General features: G+C 28.2%; 3 protein-coding genes across 3 annotated transcripts; 1 reads left to right on the top strand and 2 right to left on the bottom strand.

The window, feature by feature from the left end:
* Positions 1-4977: 4977 nt before the first annotated feature.
* On the top strand, positions 4978-13897 carry LOC145186144 (protein farnesyltransferase subunit beta-like). The gene is made up of 15 exons (XM_090097965.1): positions 4978-5244; positions 6847-6914; positions 8972-9044; positions 9480-9571; positions 9647-9699; positions 10080-10182; positions 10446-10529; positions 10659-10745; positions 11122-11159; positions 11269-11360; positions 11581-11625; positions 11756-11885; positions 12280-12349; positions 12691-12805; positions 13557-13897. Exons 1-15 carry the CDS (start codon positions 5176-5178, stop codon positions 13647-13649), a joined length of 1212 nt encoding a protein of 403 aa, XP_089954091.1. The 5' UTR covers positions 4978-5175; the 3' UTR covers positions 13650-13897.
* On the bottom strand, positions 6916-8387 carry LOC145186149 (GTP-binding protein Di-Ras2-like). The gene has a single exon (XM_080062238.2). It carries the CDS (start codon positions 8068-8070, stop codon positions 7126-7128), a length of 945 nt encoding a protein of 314 aa, XP_079918364.2. The 5' UTR covers positions 8071-8387; the 3' UTR covers positions 6916-7125.
* Positions 13898-18448: 4551 nt separating the features above from the next.
* Positions 18449-21386, bottom strand: LOC149883626 (uncharacterized). The gene is made up of 5 exons (XM_090099293.1): positions 21223-21386; positions 20900-21066; positions 20378-20426; positions 19071-19105; positions 18449-18836 (listed from the first exon to the last, which is right to left on the bottom strand). Exons 2-5 carry the CDS (start codon positions 21038-21040, stop codon positions 18561-18563), a joined length of 501 nt encoding a protein of 166 aa, XP_089955419.1. The 5' UTR covers positions 21041-21066; positions 21223-21386; the 3' UTR covers positions 18449-18560.
* Between the last annotated feature and the right edge of the window lie 1566 nt (positions 21387-22952).

Genomic DNA, 22952 nt, shown 5'->3' on the forward strand with positions numbered 1-22952 from the left:
CTTTACTGAATATAAAGATCAGAAACCTTTTCTCTTTACTGAATATAAAGATCAGAAACCTTTTCTCTTTACTGAATATAAAGATCAGAAACCTTTTCTCTCTTTGTGGAACTTTACTCGTTATTAATAAATTGCGTATCAATTTTTTAAAAAGTAATTTAAAAAATTGATTATAAAAAAAGTTATGTAAAAAAATACAACTGGAAATATTTTGCCATCTTACGAAGTTAAGTTGCAAGATATGTATTGTATACTAAAATCAACCTGAAATAACAGTCATCATAAATTGCCAAAAAAAGCAGGGGGGGGATGGTAGAAGAAGTATACAAAGAATTATATCTAATAATGAAATATAATAGTCATTTTCTTGCTGCATAAATTTTATATTTGTTGCGTAAACATTTTCTTTCTGCATAATTATCTATACTTAATGTACGTAATTAAAAAGTTGCGTTAAAGAAATATCACAACACAAACAAACAAAAAAAGGATAACAGAAAAATTGAAGGCGATGTTTACACTTATCAAAATAAGTCAACAAAAAAAAATCGTTTTAAAAATTTGTTATTTTTTTATAAATGGTGAATTTCTTTTTACTGGTCTAAAGGTCTATTAGGTATAAAGATTTTCTGACTAATAGTAAGTTTCTGTCTTCACTAATAAATCTTTCTATAACAAATGTACACACACCCTGTGAAAATGACCTGCTTAACTCCACGGCGAATTCTGAAGAAACTCTTTGGTGGGGTATCACTATATACCATGTAGATGAATCCCCTAAATTTTTGAAATCGATTGAATATGTCGGAGAAAGATTGATGTTTGAATTTCTAACTCAATTTTTCATATTTTCGATTTTAGAAATTGTAAGAGTTTTGTGTCCAGACCCTATAAAAAATAATTTTCCATGTTTAAAGAACTATTTCAAATTAAGAGTAAATAAATAAAATTTAGTATACTTAAGGAATTTTTAGGAAAAGTTTTTGTTAAATTTCATATGGAATATGCATAGAAACTGAATTAAATTAAAGATTATTTATATAAAATTAAAAATATACAATAAATTGAAATTGCATCAAACAATGCTAACAAAGAAAAACTAACTGTGTATTGCAAAAGTCTTGAGGATATTCTGCCTCATTCTTACAACCAGGGCTGTGGAGTCGGAGTCGGAACAGCAGCTTACCGACTCCACAGCCCTGCTTACAACTAAGAAAGTAAGCAACAGTCATATCTTAAAAGTTGGAATTGATAGATGTGGATCATTTTTTAAAATGAGTCTTGGTATCATAGATCTCAAGGAAGATCCTCGAAGTCCGGTCCACAAGAATCAAAAACTTTTGACATCTGCTTTCGAAAATTCAATGATGTTATCAGTGCCTGTTTTAACAGTTAAAAATCCAATCTTTGATGAGAAATTTTGACTTTTCAAGGAAGCCTACCTTTTTTTTACCTGTCACAGTTCATTTTCTGTTTTTTCATGTGAGTCAGTTCATTAAAAGAAACTCTATAAAATAATTTAAAAAAAAACTCTATAAAATAATTTCAGAAAAATTGGGAAAGATATAAAAGAACTGCTATTCACCCAGACTATGGCAAACAGTTGATTGACTACAACAGCAAGCACATCTAGCAAGTATATTTTGCTGTCACCATGAGCTAAAATTTTGACAAGAACTTTATTTCTAAAATTATTTTGTTACCATATTATTTTGTTTACTGTGTTACATTTATTATTTACATGTCAAAATTTATTAAAAGAATAAATATAATTTTTCAATGTGTTACCTCTCATTTCATTTAAAAAAAAAGCACATTAAACAGTCATTAAACACAAAAATCTGATTCTCATTCTTTTCAATTGTGAATAAAAATTAATCATAAACATTTTTGTTTGTTTTTTTTTACATTTTTTTCATATGAAGTTTAACAAAAACTTTTGCTAAAAATCCCTTAAGTATATTAACGTTTATTTACTTTTTATAAAAATAGTTTTTTAAGCATAAGAATTTTTTTTTGGGTGTTTTAAGTAAAATATGGGTTTGTGCTCCAAACAGGGTTACGAAAACACATGCGTCAATTACGACAAATCAGCCTACTCAAGGACAAATCACCCTACTCAAGATAATCCGCGAAGTGGGGCCTCACACCTTGCTTTTCATTTCATCGCGTTAATATTTTTTTAATCAACACTAAAAATTAGTTGTATGAAAAATTTAACTCCCGTTTTAAATATAGAAAGAAAAAAAAGAACCATGTAGAGAAAATCTTTTAAAAATTTTATGAAAAAAGTGTTTGCTAGATGAAGTCTATTCTTTTTTTTTTTTTAAAAAAAAAAAAGTTTAATTCCTGAAGTAAAGAATAGTGATACTTAACGTTTCTAAGTTCAATTGATTGAAATCACGAGTAAGAATTCTTAAATAGGACAACTTGGAGTAATATAGACTCCTCTTTTTTGCTGGCAGCATACAGTTCCTGCATTACTTTGGCTGCCCGTTCTGCGCACTGATCACTTTTTGATATCTTAAGTATAGATAGCTCTTACTTACAGTGACTTTTCAATAAGTGCAATCATTTATTCATAAGGTTCCAATTTTGCTCACAAGTTCTTGCAGTCGTTTTGGTTGTACATCTAATCATATGAAGCCTTCTCCAAAGTCTTTCTTTTTTAATGTTTTCCTTCTCCAAGATCTTCTTGTAATTGACATTAGAATGAACGCAAGGATACCGAGAATGTCTTTTGAATTCCACTTTACATTCCTGATGTTAAGAACTTTCTGAAAGTAAATCAATAGAGAATGTCCTTTTTCCTTAAATAATCTGAAAACCCTGGTGTTTAAACAAAAAGTGCCTAATTTATCAAAAAAAAATTTTATTCCATTCACAAACTTTCAATTGCTCTTCCTTTTTCACAAGTTGGATGCAAACGAATATTCAACATTTGAAAACATCGTATAAATTTTTGCCAGGTGGTCTATCAACAATAATCATCTTAACTGCATTCTACAAATCGTATTCAACAAGAACTTTTTTAAATTGCTGTTTGACTTGGAATTAGGATAACGATACCATCATGTGACATTTGTTTGCATAGTTTAGCAGCCTTATTTGTTGATGCTCGTGTGGAAGTCACCAAGTTGGCAGCAATTTTACTCTTGTTGTATTTTCTAGCTGGTAGACAAGTACTTTCATCTTCATATTTGCTGTCTTTAGACTCACCAATAGTTACGAGATATTCTAATAGAATTTCACTAAAGGTTATCTTTAGTGAATTTCTACTATGACAAGAACATCCAATAGTTGGTAAAGTATTTTTAGTTTTTTTGTTTGTCTTTACCCATCCCAAATACAACAGACTGCTGAATTAGGTTACTAGTATGGAAGTTTACACTTTGAACTAAGCGTTCTCCAAACTTCTCATCTTTAACTCTTTCATTTCAGCACGAGATGCTAACAATATTCTCTATAATTCCCAACACGACCAGGTAAATTTGTCATAAAACTTGAAATTGATTTAACAAGATATTGGAAATATTTCTACCAAGATAAAAAAGTTGAAATTGGCATATGTTTCTGTAACTTTTTCTGTACAAAATATACCGTTGCACCTTGTGAAAAATATTTATTTGCGAGAGCCTTAATTATGAGCAAAAGAGCGTTTTGCGTTAAACAACAAACCCCAGATCCAACTTTAAACCTATCCCTGTAGATAAATGCTTTAGATTATTCTTATAAATATCTTGCGTGAATAGTTCCAAATTAATCATCAAATTTGGCATTTGTGAGAAACTGGTGTCAAAGTTTTTCCCTAAGATCTCAGATCAAAATCCTCAGATCAGATTAGATTATGAATTTTAGTTTTATTCAAATGTTGTTACATCGGTTTTTACATTTTCTTCAATAACGTTTTCTATCTTTCATCTGATCAAAAATCACAAACTAATTTTACCAATCAGAGAAAATTTGTAGGATGCACTGAAGAGCTTGAGCAAACCAATGAGAAATTCTAGATTTAAACACACGTCAAAAATATCGAGGCTAAACACTGTAATGAATCAGAAGCACTATCTTCTTGTAAGATCAGATCCAAAATTAACAAGCATATCTTAAAAAATCATAAGAATTTTCTTAAAAAACTTTTAACAGGTGAATCTATTAAATTGATTTTAAATTCAAAAAATTGTAATAAAAGTTGTAAATAAAAATATAAAAATGATGAAAGTTATAATAATAATACTTTAGATAATAAAATATAAAAAATCTGGAGTAAAAAATCAAGCAGAGAAATGTATCAAAATGTTGTGTTTTTGCTTGAAGATTCTAAATTTTAACTAAAACTAATTTTTATACGTGTGTACAAACCTAACGCGCACATGAACGCGTAAAAAGTGCGGATAAGATTTATTAAATTTGAATTCTTCGACCCAAAAAACTTAACTTGTTTAATTACGGTGTTTGTCAAAATTTTGTTGAGTTTTTTTGATCATCCTAAGTCACTATGCAACGGTTTTGTAACGCAAATGCGTTACGAAACCGAGAAACAGGTGCTTTTTTATTTTTCTTCCAATTACGTATTATAAATTACTATTTCTTCCAAATATTTATCCAATTGTGTTTTACTTAAAGCAATTAGTCTTAATAATCTATCTTGAGGTATAATATTTTAATTGCTAAGCGTAGTAATGCGTAAATCGTAGTCAGTTTATCATCATCTTTTAATTACTAAATATGCATATAAAGTCTTATGTAATATAAAATTGATGGTACAGATGTAATACCACATATCACTATGTATTTTTACATTATCGTATGTAAATTCAGCAAAAAAAGTTGATTTATTAGCTGGCTAAACATATCAAATATATACTATGTTAATACATTTTGCCAAGATAATAATTTCTTGTTCCTATGTGCGGCTAACCATGTGAAAACCAGGACAATATATAGTTATTATAAACTTACCTCAGAGAATTCTTTATCTACGTAGAATTTCGAAAATATCTCTTAGTTTTATTTTAAGATATTTTTGTTTCAAAATTATTTTTTTAAATTATCTGATCGGACAAATTTAAGCGATATTTTAGGCACATTTTAATCATAGTTCTGAGCAATGACATCTAGTTAGTAAAGAAAACATGATCGAAACCTCTTAAATTTTAAAAAGAGGTTTCAAAGATGGTTCTGAAGAGAGGAGTTCTTCTTCAGAAAGACGACGGTTTTGTAACACACACAACCGAGGAACAGGTGCTATTTTACTTTTCTCCCAATATTTAGCCATTTGTGTTGTACGTAAAGCAATTAGTCTTAAAATCATATTACCTTGAGATATATTATTTTAATTGCTAAGCGTAATGATGCGCAAGTCGGTAGCTAGACTTATTATCTTTTAATTGCAATATATGTAGTTAAAATCTCATACACTATATAAAAGTTAATAGTGTAGATACGACCCAATTATATCTGCTTCAACTATTTTTACTTTCATACGGAAATTCACCCAAAAAGTATTTCACTCCTTGGTTAAAGGACAGGGCTAACAAAATACAAAAAGCAGTTTATACCATATTAGTATTATAGCAAGACAAAGTAAAAACTTGATTTTTAAAATCTTTTTATTTATGCTGAGAGCTTTTTATTCTTCAGATAAATGTTGCATCTGCACCATCAAATTGTTTATTATACATTCTGATGAAAAACATAAAGTTTAGAATTGTATAATGAAAATGAACTTTGAAGTGCTTCAATATAAAGTTAAGTTTTTTCAAGTTGTTTAATATTGAAGTTATAGTCAGGAAGACAAAAAAAACTCATAGAAATAAAAAGAAAAAACCCACAAAATAAAATAGATCATTGTTGTTCATGCAAATCTGAGAAAGGTTTTTCATTGGAAAACTCTTATTAATAAGATAAAAAAAGTATATTATGTAATCATATTTTCAGACCAAAATATTGATAGTTAATGTACTATAGAGATTAAGAGAAATAGAGATTTAGAAATTTTTAACTATTATTTACAATTTCAAAACTTTATAGTTTTTTAACTAATTTACAGCTGAAGAATTAAAACAAAACTCATTATTAAAACTGAAAATATATAATCAGTGATAGTGAAACCCATTACTAGAATTTTCTTAAGGGATTTGCAATAATTCAGCAATTTTCTTCTTTATACTTATATATTCACAATTGTTATCAGTTGCTAGAGAAAGCTATTAGTTTCAGTATAAATTATAATCAAGTGGCATGTTATTATAAACTTATTTTGGAAAACAGAAATTTTTTTAGTACAAAAAATGTAAAAGTTATTTTGCCTAATCTTATTTATTTTTATTATAAATCTTGGTACTTTTAAATCAGTTAATAATAATCCATTTAAAAAATTTTTTTTTTATCTAAAAATTTTGATTTTTGGGGAGTTTTATTCGGTAAATATACTGATCTCATTGATAAATTATAGATCCCGAAAATGTTAAATATTATGTTTCTGTGTGGAGAGTAATATATATGTTTCTATGTGGGAGTTATATTTTAGTGGGTAGGAAAAATGTTAAGGGCAAGGAGAGAATTTTGAATTATACAATGCAGGTGTTCAAGAGTAAGGATCCTCTATCAAAAAATAAATTTCTCTCCTCTCATTTTTAAGCATCAATAAACATTATGGGTAAGGTTTATCCCATTTTAAAAACTAACAGTACCATTTATTTAAATATAGTTTTTTTCCTATGTAAAGTTTTTTTTAAAACCCCCGTCAAAGATCTTTAATCCTTGATCTGATCCTAAAGTTAGTTTTTATTTTTCATGTTATTTGTTAGTTAAGAAGTAGATAGAGGAATATTTTTTTCATAGAAAAAGGTGGAGGAGTCAGTGCTGAGAAATTATGAGAGTGCCCAGGATTTAAGTGAAAACAATAGTGGGTAAAACTTTTTTTTTTTTTTCTAGCTTCTTACTTTTTCATTAAATTGGGTTGCAATCGCTCTTTACATTGTTCAAATGATTCTACTGATTCCAGTAAACACATATATTGCTATTTGTTACTATCTCTACAACCACTTAATGTTAAAGTTTTTATTTTAAAAACTGCTGCAATAATATCAAATACAGTTTAGATAAATTTCAACAACTTTATTAAACTTGAGTTTGTTTTAACCTTGATGGGAGGCTCATTGGATCTAAAGTATTTGCTCTCTTAGAATCTTTGGTTTCTTCGTTATCAGTTTTAAACACTCTCTGCATGCTTCCAAAAGTTCTTTGTAATAAATTTTTACTTAAATATTCATCAGTTTTTCGTTTTGGAGAATTGTGGTTAATATCCATACTACTATCACTATCAGATTTCCATAGCTCTGTAAAAGAAGATGAGTGCCGTAAATTGCGTATGGTTGTTTTGCTCTCTAGAATTTCATTATCACTATAATATTCAGTTTTTGTATCCTTAGTTTCTTGCTTTTTTTGTTTGTGTGATTTTCTTCGTAAACTGATTCTTGAAAAAGAACTCTTCTCAGGCTTTATTTCCTGTATTTCTATTTGTGGCATAAACAAGTTTAGCATGGTAAAAAATATTAAATCAATGTTTTGGTTGTACTTTGCACTCACCTCAAAGAATTCAGATGTTATATCTCCTGAGGAAGACAGTTCTTGTGCTAAGCATTCGCCCTCAAATACTTGAACTTCTCTATCTTTTTCTAAGTCTTTTTTATTTCCAATTATTAAAACTTTGCAGCTTTTTTTTTTACACATTTGAATTTCTTTAGTGAGTCTCTTTGCATGCTCAAATGACTTTCTATCCACTATTGAATAGAAAATAAAAAAAGCATTTCCTTTGCTTATAGCCAGCTTTCTCATAGCAGGAAAGTCATTTCCACCATATGTATCCACCATGAGACAGACACACATGCTTCCATTGTGATCTATAACATGGGTTATGTGATCTTCAACAGTGGGCCTGTATCTCTGTGAAAATGTATCATTAATAAATCTATTTAATACTGAGGTTTTTCCACTCCGGATGTCTCCCAACAGTGTAAATCTGTACTCAAATAAATAACCACTTTTTCTAACACCTTTTACCATTTCAGATGGGTTGTTTTGGTAATAGATTAATAACAGTATCAAAATGTCTTTGCTGACCAACTTCTCAACTTAAGTTTGATTATTTACTTCGTATGCTTCCTTAATTTTTCTGTAAGTGTTGTGCTGTTCATATAACAATGCAGTTGTTCAACTGTTGCTTGTTGATTTTGTCAAATGTTGTTATGATTCATTGTTTACATTTAAAATAAATTCAATGATGTCAAGTTTTATGAGTGTCTGACATTGAATAAAAGACATTTTTTTTATAATATTATTGTTTAATCATGATCCCACACTGCCATTACAAAGTCTGAGATAAAATCATTTTAAATGCAGAAACCATAGAAACTAGAGCAATTTAATTCAAAATTGTTTTATAATATTCCAGTGGCAACATTTTTTTTTTTTTTTTCCCTTTTGTTTTGACAAGGATGTTGACAATTTTATGTGATGTCATCTGAAAGCAATAGTTGTTTTGCTCACAGATTTAAATGTCTTTAATAGGTTATTTGATTACAAGACATTGTTTTTATTGGTTACTTAACTGAAGGCTTAAATTTTGCTGAGCATGGTTTAAATTATATTTTTTATAATAATCTATTTCATTGTATGTTGTGAGAGTAACTAAATCTTTATTTTTTCATACACCTTGATAATCAAATATTTGTTCAAAGTTCTGTATAAACAAAGTTTCTAACTCTTTATAATTTAACAATATTGTTATTAAAACTTAAATAAAGTATTGAACTATGAAAAATTAGTTTTATTTTATAACATGAGTTGTTAAAAAAAATTTTTTTTTTACATTAACTAAGAGCAAAATTAATTTATCTTGGAGTATTTTTGTAATGTAAATATATTGTTAGGAGATTATTTCTATTTAAATGTTCCTCTTTCACAGGATAAAGCTGTTGAGATCAAAGCATGTATCCTACCTAAAGAAGGGTCTTCTGCATTTATCTGGCTCCTATGAGGTTTTTTTTTTTTCAGTATTTTTTCATGAATGTGAATTGATATCAGAAAAAGTTTTAACTTAATCTAAATGTTTAAATTTTAAAATAAAACAAAAAAGTTTTACTTTTATTAGCAACTTTCAGTTTAACTGATGAAAGTTTTTTTGAAAATTTAAGTTTATGATTTATATTTTAATTTATTTGTTTAATTGTTTGTGCAAAAATGTTCAAATATCAGATTGTTATTGATATTGACTCATTTAGAGTTAATATCATTAAGAATCTTTTTTGTTTATTTACATCATTCTGCAAACACAGACGTTTTTAAAAAAAAGAATTTTAGGGTAGAATGTTGTGTTTGATGAATGCTTTTAAAGGTTCAATAAACAAATCTTTAGAAAAAAATTTTTCAAATTCTTTTTATCTTTTATTGTGTCATACTTTTTTTATGTTTAGTGTCTTGATGCAAGTCGACCATGGCTTTGTTATTGGATTCTTCACAGCTTAGAATTATTAAATGAGCCTATACCTGAAGAAGTGTGCCAGCAGTGAGAACATTTTACTAATGAATAGTTATTTATTGTTAAAAATGATGTTGCTGATTTTTTATTGAATTTTTTTAGAGTTGCAAATTTTCTTGATAAATGCCAAAATCATGAATCTGGAGGGTTTGCAGGTAAGTTAAAGAGTATATTTAAGTATGACTTTAAAGCTGGTATTTTTTTGTTTTTCAAGCATCTTTTAAATTTCTTTCATAAATAAAAGTATTTACAAGATTTCATGGAGCTTTTATAGATGAAGTTAAAATGAAATGAAATAAAATTACGTTTGTTTTTTTAAGCATGATTGATTATAAACCTATTGTTACTTCCTAAATTTTCAAAACCATTAAATTTTCTACTAAAAATTATTGCTAGTTAATTCATTGTTACAATTAAAGCTAAAGAATTATATCTTATTAAAATGAAAATTTTGTTAAAGTAAATATTGAAATTATGCAATATCTGTAAACAGACCATTGTATATTATTAATTTTACAAATCATATTTATGCTAGGAGGACCTGGACAATTATCCCACTTGGCCCCAACTTATGCTGCTGTTTGTGCTCTGTGCATGCTTGGAAAATATTGGCCTGCTGCTTATGATGTTGTTAACAGGTATTTTCATGATTTAATACAAAATTGTGAGGTTAATGATTCAGCTTACATATTTAAAAAAAATATTCATGCATGTATGCATGTGTATATACATACATACATACATACATACATACATACATACATACATACATACATACATACATACATACATACATACATACATACATACATACATACATACATACATACATACATACATACATACATAAAACTGCTAATATATAGAGCTAATATATATAGTTTGTCACTTTTTTTAATAGAGAAAGACTCCAAAAATTTTTAATAAGTTGCCGAACATCATCTGGTTCGTTTACAATGCATCATGATGGTGAGGAAGATATAAGGTATAAAATTATCAGTTGTTATCAAACAAGAGTTAAGAGTTTTAGTTTCATAGTAAATTTAAAAAAATATTGGACTATTTTAAATGTTTAATCAATACAATACCAGTTATAACAGCTATGTTCATGTAGAGGAGTGTATTGTGCAATAGTGGCAGCCCGTCTTACTAATGTCTTTACAAAAGAAATGTTTCAGGGTACTGCAGACTGGCTAGCAAGGTAATTTTTTATGTCAAACAGTATCTTAAATTTTATAATATACTTTTCATACTGCATTTTTATAAATTTTATGGTAACTCCATTATATAATCCAATCAGTCCTTCAGTTAGTTCTTAGTTATTGGGCCCAATGTTTTTTTTAAAATACACTTTTTTTTTTCCAATTTTAAAAATTTTGTTCATAATGAAGAGAAAAAAAAGAGTTTAATTGGGTAACTACAATATTCAATTATTCCTAATAATAGTATTTAAATATTATATTGAAAAAAGCTTCTCAATGGTTTCTTTTTAAAAAGCACCAACCCATTTTTCTTCTATTTTTTTAATTTTTCTGGAAAGAATGAATTTTAAAAAATGTTACATTTACTTTTTAAAGTTGTCAAACATATGAAGGAGGATTTGCAGGGCTCCCTGGTAAGTTTTTAATTTCTTATTTTGTAATTTGTTTTTGGCGAGTTCTTTTTTTCTACTTAATTTTGAGTTGTAGTAATAGAAACAAATTGACATTTCTGCAATTTTGTAGGGTTAGAAGCACATGGTGGATACACTTTTTGTGGGTATGCATCACTGGCATTACTTGGTCAAGAGCAAAAAGCTCATACCAAGCGACTGCTTGTGAGTTGATGCAATATTTTTATCTGTTTTGAAGCTTTTAAACATTTTCTGTAGATAGTATTTTTTTCAACTGTTTAAATTTAAATTATATAATTTTCAACTGTACAAAATGTCAAGTATAGGTATCTTAATATATTTGCTGTTACCTTCACATACATTAAACTTTTATGCTAAATGAAGTGACAAATTAATAGATTTCTTTTGGGTAAAAATTTTTTAGAAATGGGTTGCATTTCGCCAAATGAAACTAGAGGGAGGCTTTCAGGTAAATTAGATTCTGTTTATCACTTTTTATTTTTAGCTGGTATAAAAGCAATAAGAATTGCTGCAATTTTTTAATTTTTTTTTCAAAATTATTTGTGAAATTCAAATTAATTTACAGTATTTTTACTCAGGGTCGCACCAACAAATTAGTTGATGGGTGTTACTCTTTTTGGCAAGGAGGAATATTTCCAGTAATTCATAGCATACTTCAAATGTACAGTGACGAAAATCTAAGCAACACAAACTGGATGTTTGATCAAAGTAAAAAAAAATTTTTTTTGTTAAAAGTATTAATTACAAGATAATTTTTTATGTAACGATACATTTTACACCCAGTTATAGAAATTGAAAGGTTTTTCGAATAGCTTGACTAGTAAGGTGTTTTTTTTTTTTTTTTTTTTTTTTTTTTTTTTTTTTTTTTTTTTTTTCAAGTTTTATATTACTTTCTTGAAATATAATTGTTGTGCTCCAGCATCAAAGGAATTAGCAAAGAGAAATAATAGAGAGAAGCATTAGAGAGAAACAGTAGAGAGTATCAGTAGAGAAAAGCAGCAGAGGGGAGCAGTACAAAGTACTAGAGAGGAAAAGTAGAAAGAAATATTAGAAAAGTAGTATAAAAATCAAGACAATATATTTATTTCATTAAATTTATTAGGTGCATTAGAAGAATATGTATTGGTAAACTGCCAGTCACCTCAGGGTGGTTTGATTGATAAGCCTGGGAAGTAAGATATTTTGTGTGTAAATCTTTTGTTATAAATTGGTTTCCATTAAATAAGTCTGTGGTAAATTTGATAAAAAGTCATTGGGAAATAATTTCCTAAAACTCGTTTTAATCAATCAATTGATACCCCATTTACACTAACGATAAAACGTTTTAGTCATTAAAATTTATCATAAAATGATTAAAATGTGTTGCATCATTAGTATGAATGAAGTATCCATTTATATCCGTTTACATTCCGTATATCCGTTTCAGAAAGCTTTTACATTTGTGTTATTCCGACGTAATTCCGATTCCGTTTTAATTTGTTTCAGTTTTGCAGGCGGCAAACTTTTTTTTTAGATCCCGCGATTTCTATCACACTTGTTATTGTCTAAGTGGGCTCTCAATCGCTGAACACTTTATAGGAGACGAAGTTACCAATACACACGTGGAAGGAAACAAAACAAATTTACTAGTTAGTATTTTAAAAATTGTTTTTTTTTTCTTTACTAAGGCCGTTTTTTTGTATTTATGTTTTCTATATTTTTAAATTTGTGTATGTTTTTTATTTTATTTTGTATTTTGCTAAGAATTCTTTTTTGTTGGTGTTGTTTGATGACAATCGTTTGATAAAAACTTTTTTTCTTCTCTTTTGTTGTTCTTACGATTCTTCCATCTGCATATTCTTTCATCTGCATATTGCTTTTAAGAGATCTGATGAATGTTTAGCAGGATTTTTTTTTTGATTCCTACCTTTAAAAAAATAATTAGGAAGTTTTGACAAATTTTAAAACAAAATTCTTAACTTATGTGCTAATTGATAAATTTGAAAATGGCATTTGACAATTCTTTTTAAGATTTTGTGTGCCGTGTTTATGGTTGACAGGAAAATTTTTTATAAAAACGAGGTTTTCGAAAGAAAAAAAATACCGATAATAAAATATCAACTAAAACTTTTTCAGTGAAAAGATTTTTTTGTTCCATCAATTTTTTTTTTAAATCGTTTTCCTTTTTGTGCTTTCGTTGACATTTTTTTTCAAGAGTTGGCTTTCTATCGACATGCTTTTTCTTCCCCAGCTTTTTCTTTCTATTTTTTTGTTGTTGTTGTTTTTTGTTTTTTGTTTTGTTCTTTTCGTTGCACATGATTTCCACAGTACGTAACTGATCCTTACTTTTAATAAAGTATCGTATCTCTTGAGATAATTTATGTTGATAAATATTTTTAGCAACCAGTTCATCCGATATTCAACATTTGTATCGATAGTGCAAACGAAGCTTTATTGCACTTTAATAAGCTTGCTGTCCCTTCAACTTGCTGATGCGATGATTTTCATTTGCAATTACCGTGTGTCGGTTTAAGTTAAATATCCGTGTCCTACGAGTTTTGCATATAAAAACGAAGATTGTTGAATTCATGATTATGTGATGTTTTTGAATAACAAATAGTTTTTTTCCCCAAAGTGTTGAGAATTAAATTTTAAGGAACGAATTTAAACTTTTCTGAAATTTTTGAAAACACAGAGAGGAATTGTAAAAATGATACAAAATAAAACAAGAGGGTTTTTAATTTCTGTGTAATCTGATTTTCTGTTTTCTGTGAATACATTTTTTATGCTAATCCCTACGGTATGATAAGCGCCACGTTACGCGACAGTTAAAAAAATAAAACCAAATACTTGTAAATGCAATAGAAGACTACAACGATAAAAACTACAAATGTCCAATTTCACAAACTTTCTCGTTTACGTCCTCTTCATCATGTACTGGTGGCTTATCTACTACCTTTGACAATATGTAAACAAAAAATCACTGTTATCAGACAGTATTGAGGTGTTTAAAAATGTTTAATATTAAAGACGACTGAAGTCTTCAAACACAGAATTCCATTTTTCTCAAAAGTAAAAAAACTGAACAACTGTCAACAACCTTCAACTGTAGGCTTCCATTATGACCCATTTAGATTAAAATCGGCGCAAACCGATTTTAATTAATATATAGTTCATTAAGCACCGAATAACTTTTTTATCATTTTGTTATATAAGATAAGAAAAAAAAAAAAGTACTAAAAAAATATTTAAAAAGAATTTAATCGCTTTTCGCAGAAAATCTGTTAAAACAGATACATTCACTAATCAATGTACATTCATTAACTTTTACATAAATCTAAAGTTACAACTAAGTTTTACATGATCTAAAAGATTTTTAAGCTGTTCTTCTGCAGGGTTCTGTGTTGGCATTGAGAGTTTGCGGTTGGTTTTATGTTTTGAACCTCTTTTCAGCTAATTTAAGTTACTTTGCTTCTCTCTTTATTTGTTGTTGATATGATTAATACCAGGTTCTGTGATACTTTGGTCAACAAACTTTTAAAATATTATAGATTTTTTTTCATGTGACTGACTTTTTTCTTGTAAAAAAGTTTTCATCTCATTTTCCATTTCTTTTTTCATACTCTCATCTAAATGCTCTTTATCAAACACCGAAGCTTATTTACTTGGTAACGCAGATGATTGTAAAGGTTGTTTTGTAGGCAATGGGGTTGATGGTTCTGTTTGCTGTTAGAGTACCGTTATTGAGTGTGATCTAAAGATATGCGTTTGATTTAAACGGCCACAAATTTAACGAGAATAGCAAACGAGCAATCGCGATAAAATCGTTTGAAATGCGTCCGCTAAATTTTGGACTTTGATCGCGATCGTTCGAATCATACGATCAAAAATTTGTTTGTTATAATTCGAGTTTTAGCAAACAAGCATTTTTAAGGAACTTTAACGAACTTAACAAACTTATGTGATTTTTCCAATGTTTTAGCGAGGTTAAGCAAACAATAGCGGAACTTTAGCGAATTTTAGCGAACCAGCTTTTATTCATGTGAATCTCTCATAACTTATTCTTTTTTTTTTTTTTTATCAAACCTTTTGATTTCAATAAAACCTTTTCAGAACCATGAGTGTTAATCAGTTATTACTAAGATTCTAAGAACCTTTAACTATAATTGTAGACTTTCTAGAAGTAATTAGTTCTAATTACTGGTAAGACTATTACTGCCATTATTTAATTACTGCTGACTTTGTTTTAACAACTAATAATTTACTATTAAAAACTAGTAATTAGAAAAATGTTAGCATTTTAATAATTTAAACTGCTATATAATTAATTTTACGATTACGGTTAACTATTTATAAATATTGTATAATTAATTTTTACGATTTTTTTCGGGAAAGAGAATTACCTTTTGGATTTTCAACTTTTGAAGACAGGAAAAATTAAGCTCCTGTCAAAAATGTTTTGTTTACAAATTTCATTAGGAAAAACTTTTCTGATGACTACTAAACATGTCACGAGCTAGAAATCCGATCTTAAGGAGCTTTTTTATGAAGTTTGAAAACGATTCTAATGTTGCTCAGATGCAACTCAACCGCTAGCAACAGGTCCAGCTACAAATCCTTGTCCAGGTTGTTCTGGAACTCAACTAAGACCAACTAGGTCAACTGGCTTCGCTCTACGCCAATCTTTGTTGGAGTTCAAAAACACTTCACGTCGCTGACATTCAAGTAAATTCTTATGAGAAACTTAAAAACTTTCTATTGAATTAAGTCTTCTTCATAATACCAAGCTTTCTAATTTAAATTTATGAATAACGGACGTTCGCGATAGTTTGGGATGAAATTTCTGAAATAAAAAATATGATCGGGATCGTTCGAAATTATAGTTCGAAATTCGAAGTCTCGAGTTTGAGTTTATTCAATAATTGAACTCGAATCGAAAGTGTTTAGTTAATGAAATATAATTCAAATTTCGAACCTTGGTTCGATATTTAAAAACTCGTTGTAAAGTACTAGCAAAATATCTGCCTACTAACTCTACAACTGGTTTATTTACTCACTTAAGAAATTATCAGAAGGAATCAGCAGAGCGTGATAAAAAGGCACGAGAAGGAAAAATAATGAAAAAGCAAGGAAATAGCTGGAAAATAACTGTCAGTGTCACAGATCTGTGGGCAAAGAAAACAGCATGAAAGTCTGATTATGAAAAATCTAAAGAAATAATTCGAGCTTTTTTGGCGCATGTTGGCTCCCGATTACCTGCCGTAAGATTTTCGTAGAAGAACATAGTTTTCAGGCACTTATGAAATAGGTTGTTCCTCAGTATGATAATAATCTCGAATTCGAACTCGATCGAAATTTTTGCAATCTCGATTGAACTCGATTGAAGTTAAAAAACCTAATCTCGCACAGCTCTATTCGAAATAAATAACGTAGCAAACCCAGACCCTTAGTCTGATCCTTTAAAATTTGCATTAATGTTGTTCTTACGACCTATTAGTGTTAAGAATTAAATGCAAAATTTGAATGCAGTATCTGATTGAGGCATATTTGTCTTCTTTATCAGCTATAGTAGCTTCTTAGCTCAATTTGCTGGTATTTTCAACGTGAATGATCGATTTTTTTTTTTTTTTAAAAAAAAGTCGTTTTCATAGACTAACTTTATGTAAACAGAAACTGGAACTAACACAAATTAATTTAATTCATACAAACGCTTAATTAGGGTTAATGTAAAATAGTTAATTGAGTGTTCGGTTTTATCATGAAGGATTTTATTTTTATTTTTTCTTATTTTTCTTTAATATTCTATCATCGTTATTGAAATTAAATTTTCTACAAGGGAGTTTGTTAAAATTTATTTTCCCTGAATTTCGGCTCCTGAGGTTTAAAGTTCGTAAATCAAAGAAAAAAACTAAAATTTACGACTCTTTCAAACTTTTGTAAAATAAAAAACAGACCGGAAATTAACACAGCAATTATTTTGACTTATTTGAATAGAGGAGATAACTCTCTCTCTACTTAGCTTTTATAATACATAAAAACTATTTATGTATTCTAAAAGCTAATTCTTACTTTTTAGAATGCATAAAATTTTTAGTCAAAAAAAGAAGATATCCGTTGTTATTTTATTTTAAAGATTTTAATTATCAATTATAATAACACAAAAGATGTAGAGTCTGAAAAATCCCTCTTCATACTTTAACTGTACTTAAATAACTTTATAACTTTAAAACGAAACGCAAACGAAAATTATGTAAAGATTTTTTCGGCAATTTTTTGAAAATTAATTTAAACTTCTTTGCACAACTAAATAATTTTTTTTCATAATATCAACTTTACTTTCCATTCAAAGATTGCAAATATCAACTAATGTCTTTCGCATTTTCTCGAAGTGGAATAGGGGTACCTGAAAAGCAAATAAAAACGAACAAACGTAGGGGGAGGGGGGGGGGGGGGGTTAAACTCATTTGTAAACTTGTTAGGTACTTTTGAAAAACTTATTGGATTTAAATAACACTGATGCACTACATTTTTATGAGTTGAAACAAAATCATTGAAGGTGTGTGAAGTTGGGATCGCACGTTTTTTAATGGAGCTTTATAACTTTGTATGTCTAAATAATTAAATTATTGTAAGTTTTATTTACTTCAAAAGACAAATGTAGAAATTTGTACTTGATTCATTATAAGCATGGGAATTTCGGCCTTCGAAATCGACGAAATTAAACGAAATTCGTGTTTCAATTTCGTATCGAAATTTATATTGAATTTCGAAAGACGAAATTTTTAAACATTACAAATTCACGAATTTCGAAATTAAAACTTATGTTTAATTTCGTGTCAATTTCGTTACTTTCAATGACCCGAAATTATACGAAATTTTTTCGCGAAATTAAACAATCCAAAAAGTCGAAATTTCGTTCTCAATTTCGATCCGAAATTGAAACACGAATTTCGTTTAATTTCGTCGATTTCGAAGGCCGAAATTCCCATGCTTAATTCATTATTACAAAAAAAAGTAAACGCCGATGCTTAGTGTCGGGACAGCGAATCACAAACATCTTAAGTGTAGTGTATTACTGTTTTTCTGCATTTATCTAATAAAGAAAAATTTTTAAATGCAATAGTAAATAAACGCAGTTTATTTAGTGGATGTGATGCTGTCACGGTTTCATCTCCTAATTATTTGTTATTTTCTCATAATTAAAGCTTTATGGGTGTTAATTAGTAATGCAACGGTCAAACTGTTGAACTTAACTCGTAGGGGCGTTGAAAACACAAGTCAGTAAGTTTTTAATGTGATTTACACTTTTTTTATTTTTTTAACTCGTAATTAATTTAATAAGATAATTTAATTAGTAAATTAGCACAATTAAACTTTCAAAAAAATTATAAAAAGAATACACAGTTAATCCTGCAAAGTTCTTTCGATGTACCTCTTATACCTTTCCGTAACCATATCCGAAATAATTATTTCGTCACCAGCGAGGAAATTATTGTAAGACTGAACTTTGTCATTTCTTTTTCTTCTTAACCTGGGAGTGCTCATCACATCTTTATCATTCGTATTACTCTCAAAATGTTTATATAAGACAGCATTCGTCTCATTCAAGTCCATGTTTTCCTTCAGCCTTACAGCTTGTTTGATTTTATGTGCAAGCTCAAAAAGTTCGTCAGTCGACAGCTTCGTCAGCAGAAACAAATTTATGATGAAAAGTACAAAGTTATACATCGATGAAAATAAAAAAAAAAAAAAAAAAGTGATGATAATGATAAGAATAATAAGAATAACAATAATGCTAATAATAAGAGTAATATAAGTAAATTTAAAATATCAATAATTTTTATAACAACAGTAAGGGTAATAAAAATAAAATAAAATTCTAATACTTCAATTAACAGTAAAATAAATAAAAACCTTGTTTTCATAATCAAGACTTTCCAGTGAATTCTCTATAAAAACCAATGAACTTCTCTGTAATTCTTAGTTTTCAATAAATTTTGATTATGTATTTGAATAAAAGCAACAGAAAGTCTTAAATACAATGTCCAACAATCAATTAAAAAAAAAATTCACTAAATAAAAATCAATCATTACAACTGACACGGAAAACTTATCATCAAGTGATTGATTTATTATTTTGAATTGAACTAATTATGATATTTTAAATATTACATTTTAATGATTAAAATAATTTAAAATCCAATAAAGAGTACTAAAAAACAATAACACTGTGTAACAAAATTAAAATCAAATGTAATTTAAATCTAAAGTGTGTTTGCCAATTTCCTTGTGCGTTACATAAATAGAAAATGACCACCTTTTCCAAAGAAATATATTTTTTAGCCAGTAGAAGAGACTTCCAAAATTTTTTTTTAGAACATTTCAGTGATTTCAATAAGAAGTGGTTGTGGAGTATGACTAATGAACAACTTCACATCAAGAGATTACTTGTGCTTAGCAAATATATTTTCTATGACAATAGACAATTTATCAAGTAGAGTGAAAAAGCAATATATGCTATAGAGGATACTTTACCACTGCACATTAGGCAAGGACTTTTGTAATAACTTGTACCAGCAACAAGGAGTTAACAGCTTTTAAACACCTCCAAAATGCCTTTCCAAATCTTTTTAAAGTAAAGGTGATGTTTGATATTTTTGTTGGACCACAAATAAGGAAGATCATAGAGTGTGAGCCTACATCCTTGATTCTCACCTTGATAAATTCAAGGAGAGCATTGGGGCCTTCTCTGAGAAGCAAGAGGTGTAATTTCACCAAAATATACATGACTTTGAAGATCAGTACCAAGGATGGTATTATGAAAACATGATGGTGGACTATGTTTAGAGGCTTATTTAAGCAAGTGATATGCAATATGGCCAAAAATATAGAAAATATACTCATTTCAAATTCTTCTTAGTGAAAGCCACTTTTTAAGTCAAAATGACTTTCCTAAACAGTCTACAGAAGTTTTTTTTACTTCTGTAGACTGTTTAGGAAAGTGTTCACAAAACCAAAGCTTATTTAAATGTCTACAAATCTGGGATAGATTTATACCTATAAAATAAAATAATCAATAAAAAAAAAAGTTGTCTTTTTTTGTTTTTGTTTTTGTTTTTTTGTTTGTTTTTTTTTAACAAACTAGTGCCTTTAACAAAACAAATTCTCTAAAAAAAAACCTTGTTAAATGTTTTGTAACATTTTGAATAAAAAAAAAGTACCTTTAACTGCAACGAAGAAACATGGCTTTGGAATGAAAGTTACCAATTCCTACAAAAAGAACTTTTTTAGTAAACACAAGTTTTAATGATTTGAAGTATTTTTTAAACTTTGTTTATTTAACTGTGAAAGATAAAAACCTTTTAAAATTAAGTTAAATAAGTTTAAAAAATACATTAAGTTAACCAAAAATCTTAGGAATAAATAATATATACTTCTAACAAAAGGACCACTAGACTCTCTGAAAACAGCATACTCTAAGATTTATTAATTGGCTATCTAATTTTGTTGCATGAATTAAAATTTTTTCATTTGTTTTTAATATGAAAATATTTTAAACTTTACAGGTTATACTTTTTGTCAATCAAACATTTGATGATTTTTAAACTGTGTTATAGTAAGATAATATAATGTAGACTATTTGTAGCCTTTCCAAATTTAAGGTCCTGTAATTTTTTGATAATAGAAGCAAAGGTTGAGTTAAATTTGACTTTAAAGTTTTTAGTAAATTTGGTTAGATATACCTCATTACAAATTGGTTCCTTCAAGTCCAACAAGTCTGCAAAGAATTTGTGTTTTATAGATAGCTCAGCATTCTTTTTCAATTGAGCTAATTCAAACTTCAGTTTAAGATATTCATCATAAGCTTCCATATAAGCATTCATTTTGGACTTTAATACAAAATTCCTAGCTTTTAAATTAAAAACAAAAAGAAAAAATTACAATCAAAAAATCTTTTATATATATATATATATATATATATATATATATATATATATATATATATATATATATATATATATATATATATATATATATATATATATATATGACGCGCTTTAACTACCTAAACAACATTAGATGACGTTTGCTAAAAGGTGAATATGAGTTGTAGAGGACGTTGCAGCATGACTTTCATAACGAAATCGAATTAGAATTTTCAAGTCATATTTTAAATATGGATTTTTTAGTCGTGGAATCGTAACTAAAATGCGTAATTCTATGGCGTGTTCTTAGGATAGAACTTTTTAAATGGGCAAGTAAATCACGTTTTCACATCATCTTATAAACCACCATTAGTATAATTTTTTTTTTTTTAGTAATAGCAAAAAAAGAGAGATTCTTAGGATCAGTTTTCTGACGGTAATATTTTAGGATGCTTTTTTCACAGCTTTGTTGAGCAAGAACTAGATTGCTGTACATGAGTTAAATGGTTTAATTTCCTCCACCTTGTTTAACCTTGACCCCAATCCCAGCACTTAATTTTTTATGTATTACTTTGTTGGTACCAAAATTCTAAGGCCAAGTTTTATAGTAAACCTTCACTTCATCAATATTTTTATTTAAAGACAAAATGATAACAACACAACATTATGAGACATATCATAAGTGCCTCATAAGATAGCCATTAAGGATCGGCGTAAAGATTAATCACGTAATTACATTACGTTTGCATAAAAACAACGTTTCACATCGGTTTTTTCGTTATCAAACGATTAGAGCTCTGCGTTAGCCTAAAAAATCGGTTCGGAACGTAATCATACCTAATGTTACGACCTAATGTCGAAGTCGAACCGTAATCTAATCTAATGTTACGACAAAGTCGGAATTAAGTCGGTATGACCGTAATCTAACGTAATAGTTCGTAATAAAACAAGACAAAGCTTTTAGTCAAAGCTTAAAAATGATTTATTGCAGTTTAAGTCATAATATAATTCATTTATTCAATTTACTAAAACTAGATTAGGATATCCAAGATTCAACATCAACTCATAAATTTCATCATCACGCAAAAATTTTAGTTGAAACCTTGAACCAAGGTAGATTACGCAAAATTACGACAGCTTACGATTCATAACGCGGGAAATTCAAGTGTTACAATTTGACTCGGAATGGAAGTCAGAATTTCCAAGTTTGTTACGAGTAGGTGTCGAACTTCCGACAAAAAAGTTGGTACGAGCCGGAATCGGACGGTCGTAACGCAGAGCTCTACAAACGATGGCAAACGAACGTAACACCGATGCTTACTAAGCATGGCTGTACTTTCGATTTGATAATCTATCAATAACTTCAAACAATAAAAACCCAAATTGTTTTGAGTGAGTTACAAGAAGTAAAAAGAAAAATGTAAATCAAATAAAACATGCTTTATAAATATACGAGGAGAATAAGCCATAAAAAGAAAAAAATTTATATAAAATTTATATAAAAGAAAAAAATTTATATAAAAGTCATAAAAAAATTTATCATTTTTTTTCTTCATCTATATTAACTTTTAGTCTTTCGGTAAAGGAGAAAAATTTATTTAAAAGATAAATTTGATGATTTTTGTTTCATATTACTTATTACGAAAATCTTTTGTAGTCAAATCAAAATATAATTTGTCAGCAATGGTGCAATATGAAACTGATTTTTATTTTCGTCTGTAAAAACATTTTGTAATTTATTTTGGTAAATCTATGACTATAAAACAAAATAGATTGTAATAAAGCGTAAATTAACACGTTGACCGCCAATAGGATATTTTCCTAAAAGGTCCCAAAATTGTTTTCACGTTTTTAGGTTTAATCTAAAGAA

This window comes from Hydra viridissima, unplaced genomic scaffold (assembly GCF_058129835.1).
Source record: "Hydra viridissima isolate aposymbiotic clone 2 unplaced genomic scaffold, HvirCarnegie_v1 scaffold_9, whole genome shotgun sequence".
Lineage (NCBI taxonomy): Eukaryota > Metazoa > Cnidaria > Hydrozoa > Anthoathecata > Hydridae > Hydra > Hydra viridissima.

Coding starts and splice junctions, on each gene's coding strand:
- LOC145186149 (XM_080062238.2), bottom strand. CDS start 8,070: ATGGTAAAAGGTGTTAGAAAAAGTGGTTATTTATTTGAGTACAGATTT.
- LOC149883626 (XM_090099293.1), bottom strand. CDS start 21,040: ATGAATGCTTATATGGAAGCTTATGATGAATATCTTAAACTGAAGTTT. Junction 19,106..20,377: donor TTTCTTCGTTGCAGTTAAAG/GTACTTTTTTTT, acceptor TGGTTTTTATAG/AGAATTCACTGGAAAGTCTT. Junction 18,837..19,070: donor GTCTTGATTATGAAAACAAG/GTTTTTATTTAT, acceptor CTGCTGACGAAG/CTGTCGACTGACGAACTTTT.
- LOC145186144 (XM_090097965.1), top strand. CDS start 5,176: ATGGTTCTGAAGAGAGGAGTTCTTCTTCAGAAAGACGACGGTTTTGTA. Junction 6,915..8,971: donor TTAAGTGAAAACAATAGTGG/GTAAAACTTTTT, acceptor CCTCTTTCACAG/GATAAAGCTGTTGAGATCAA. Junction 9,572..9,646: donor CCTGAAGAAGTGTGCCAGCA/GTGAGAACATTT, acceptor GAATTTTTTTAG/AGTTGCAAATTTTCTTGATA.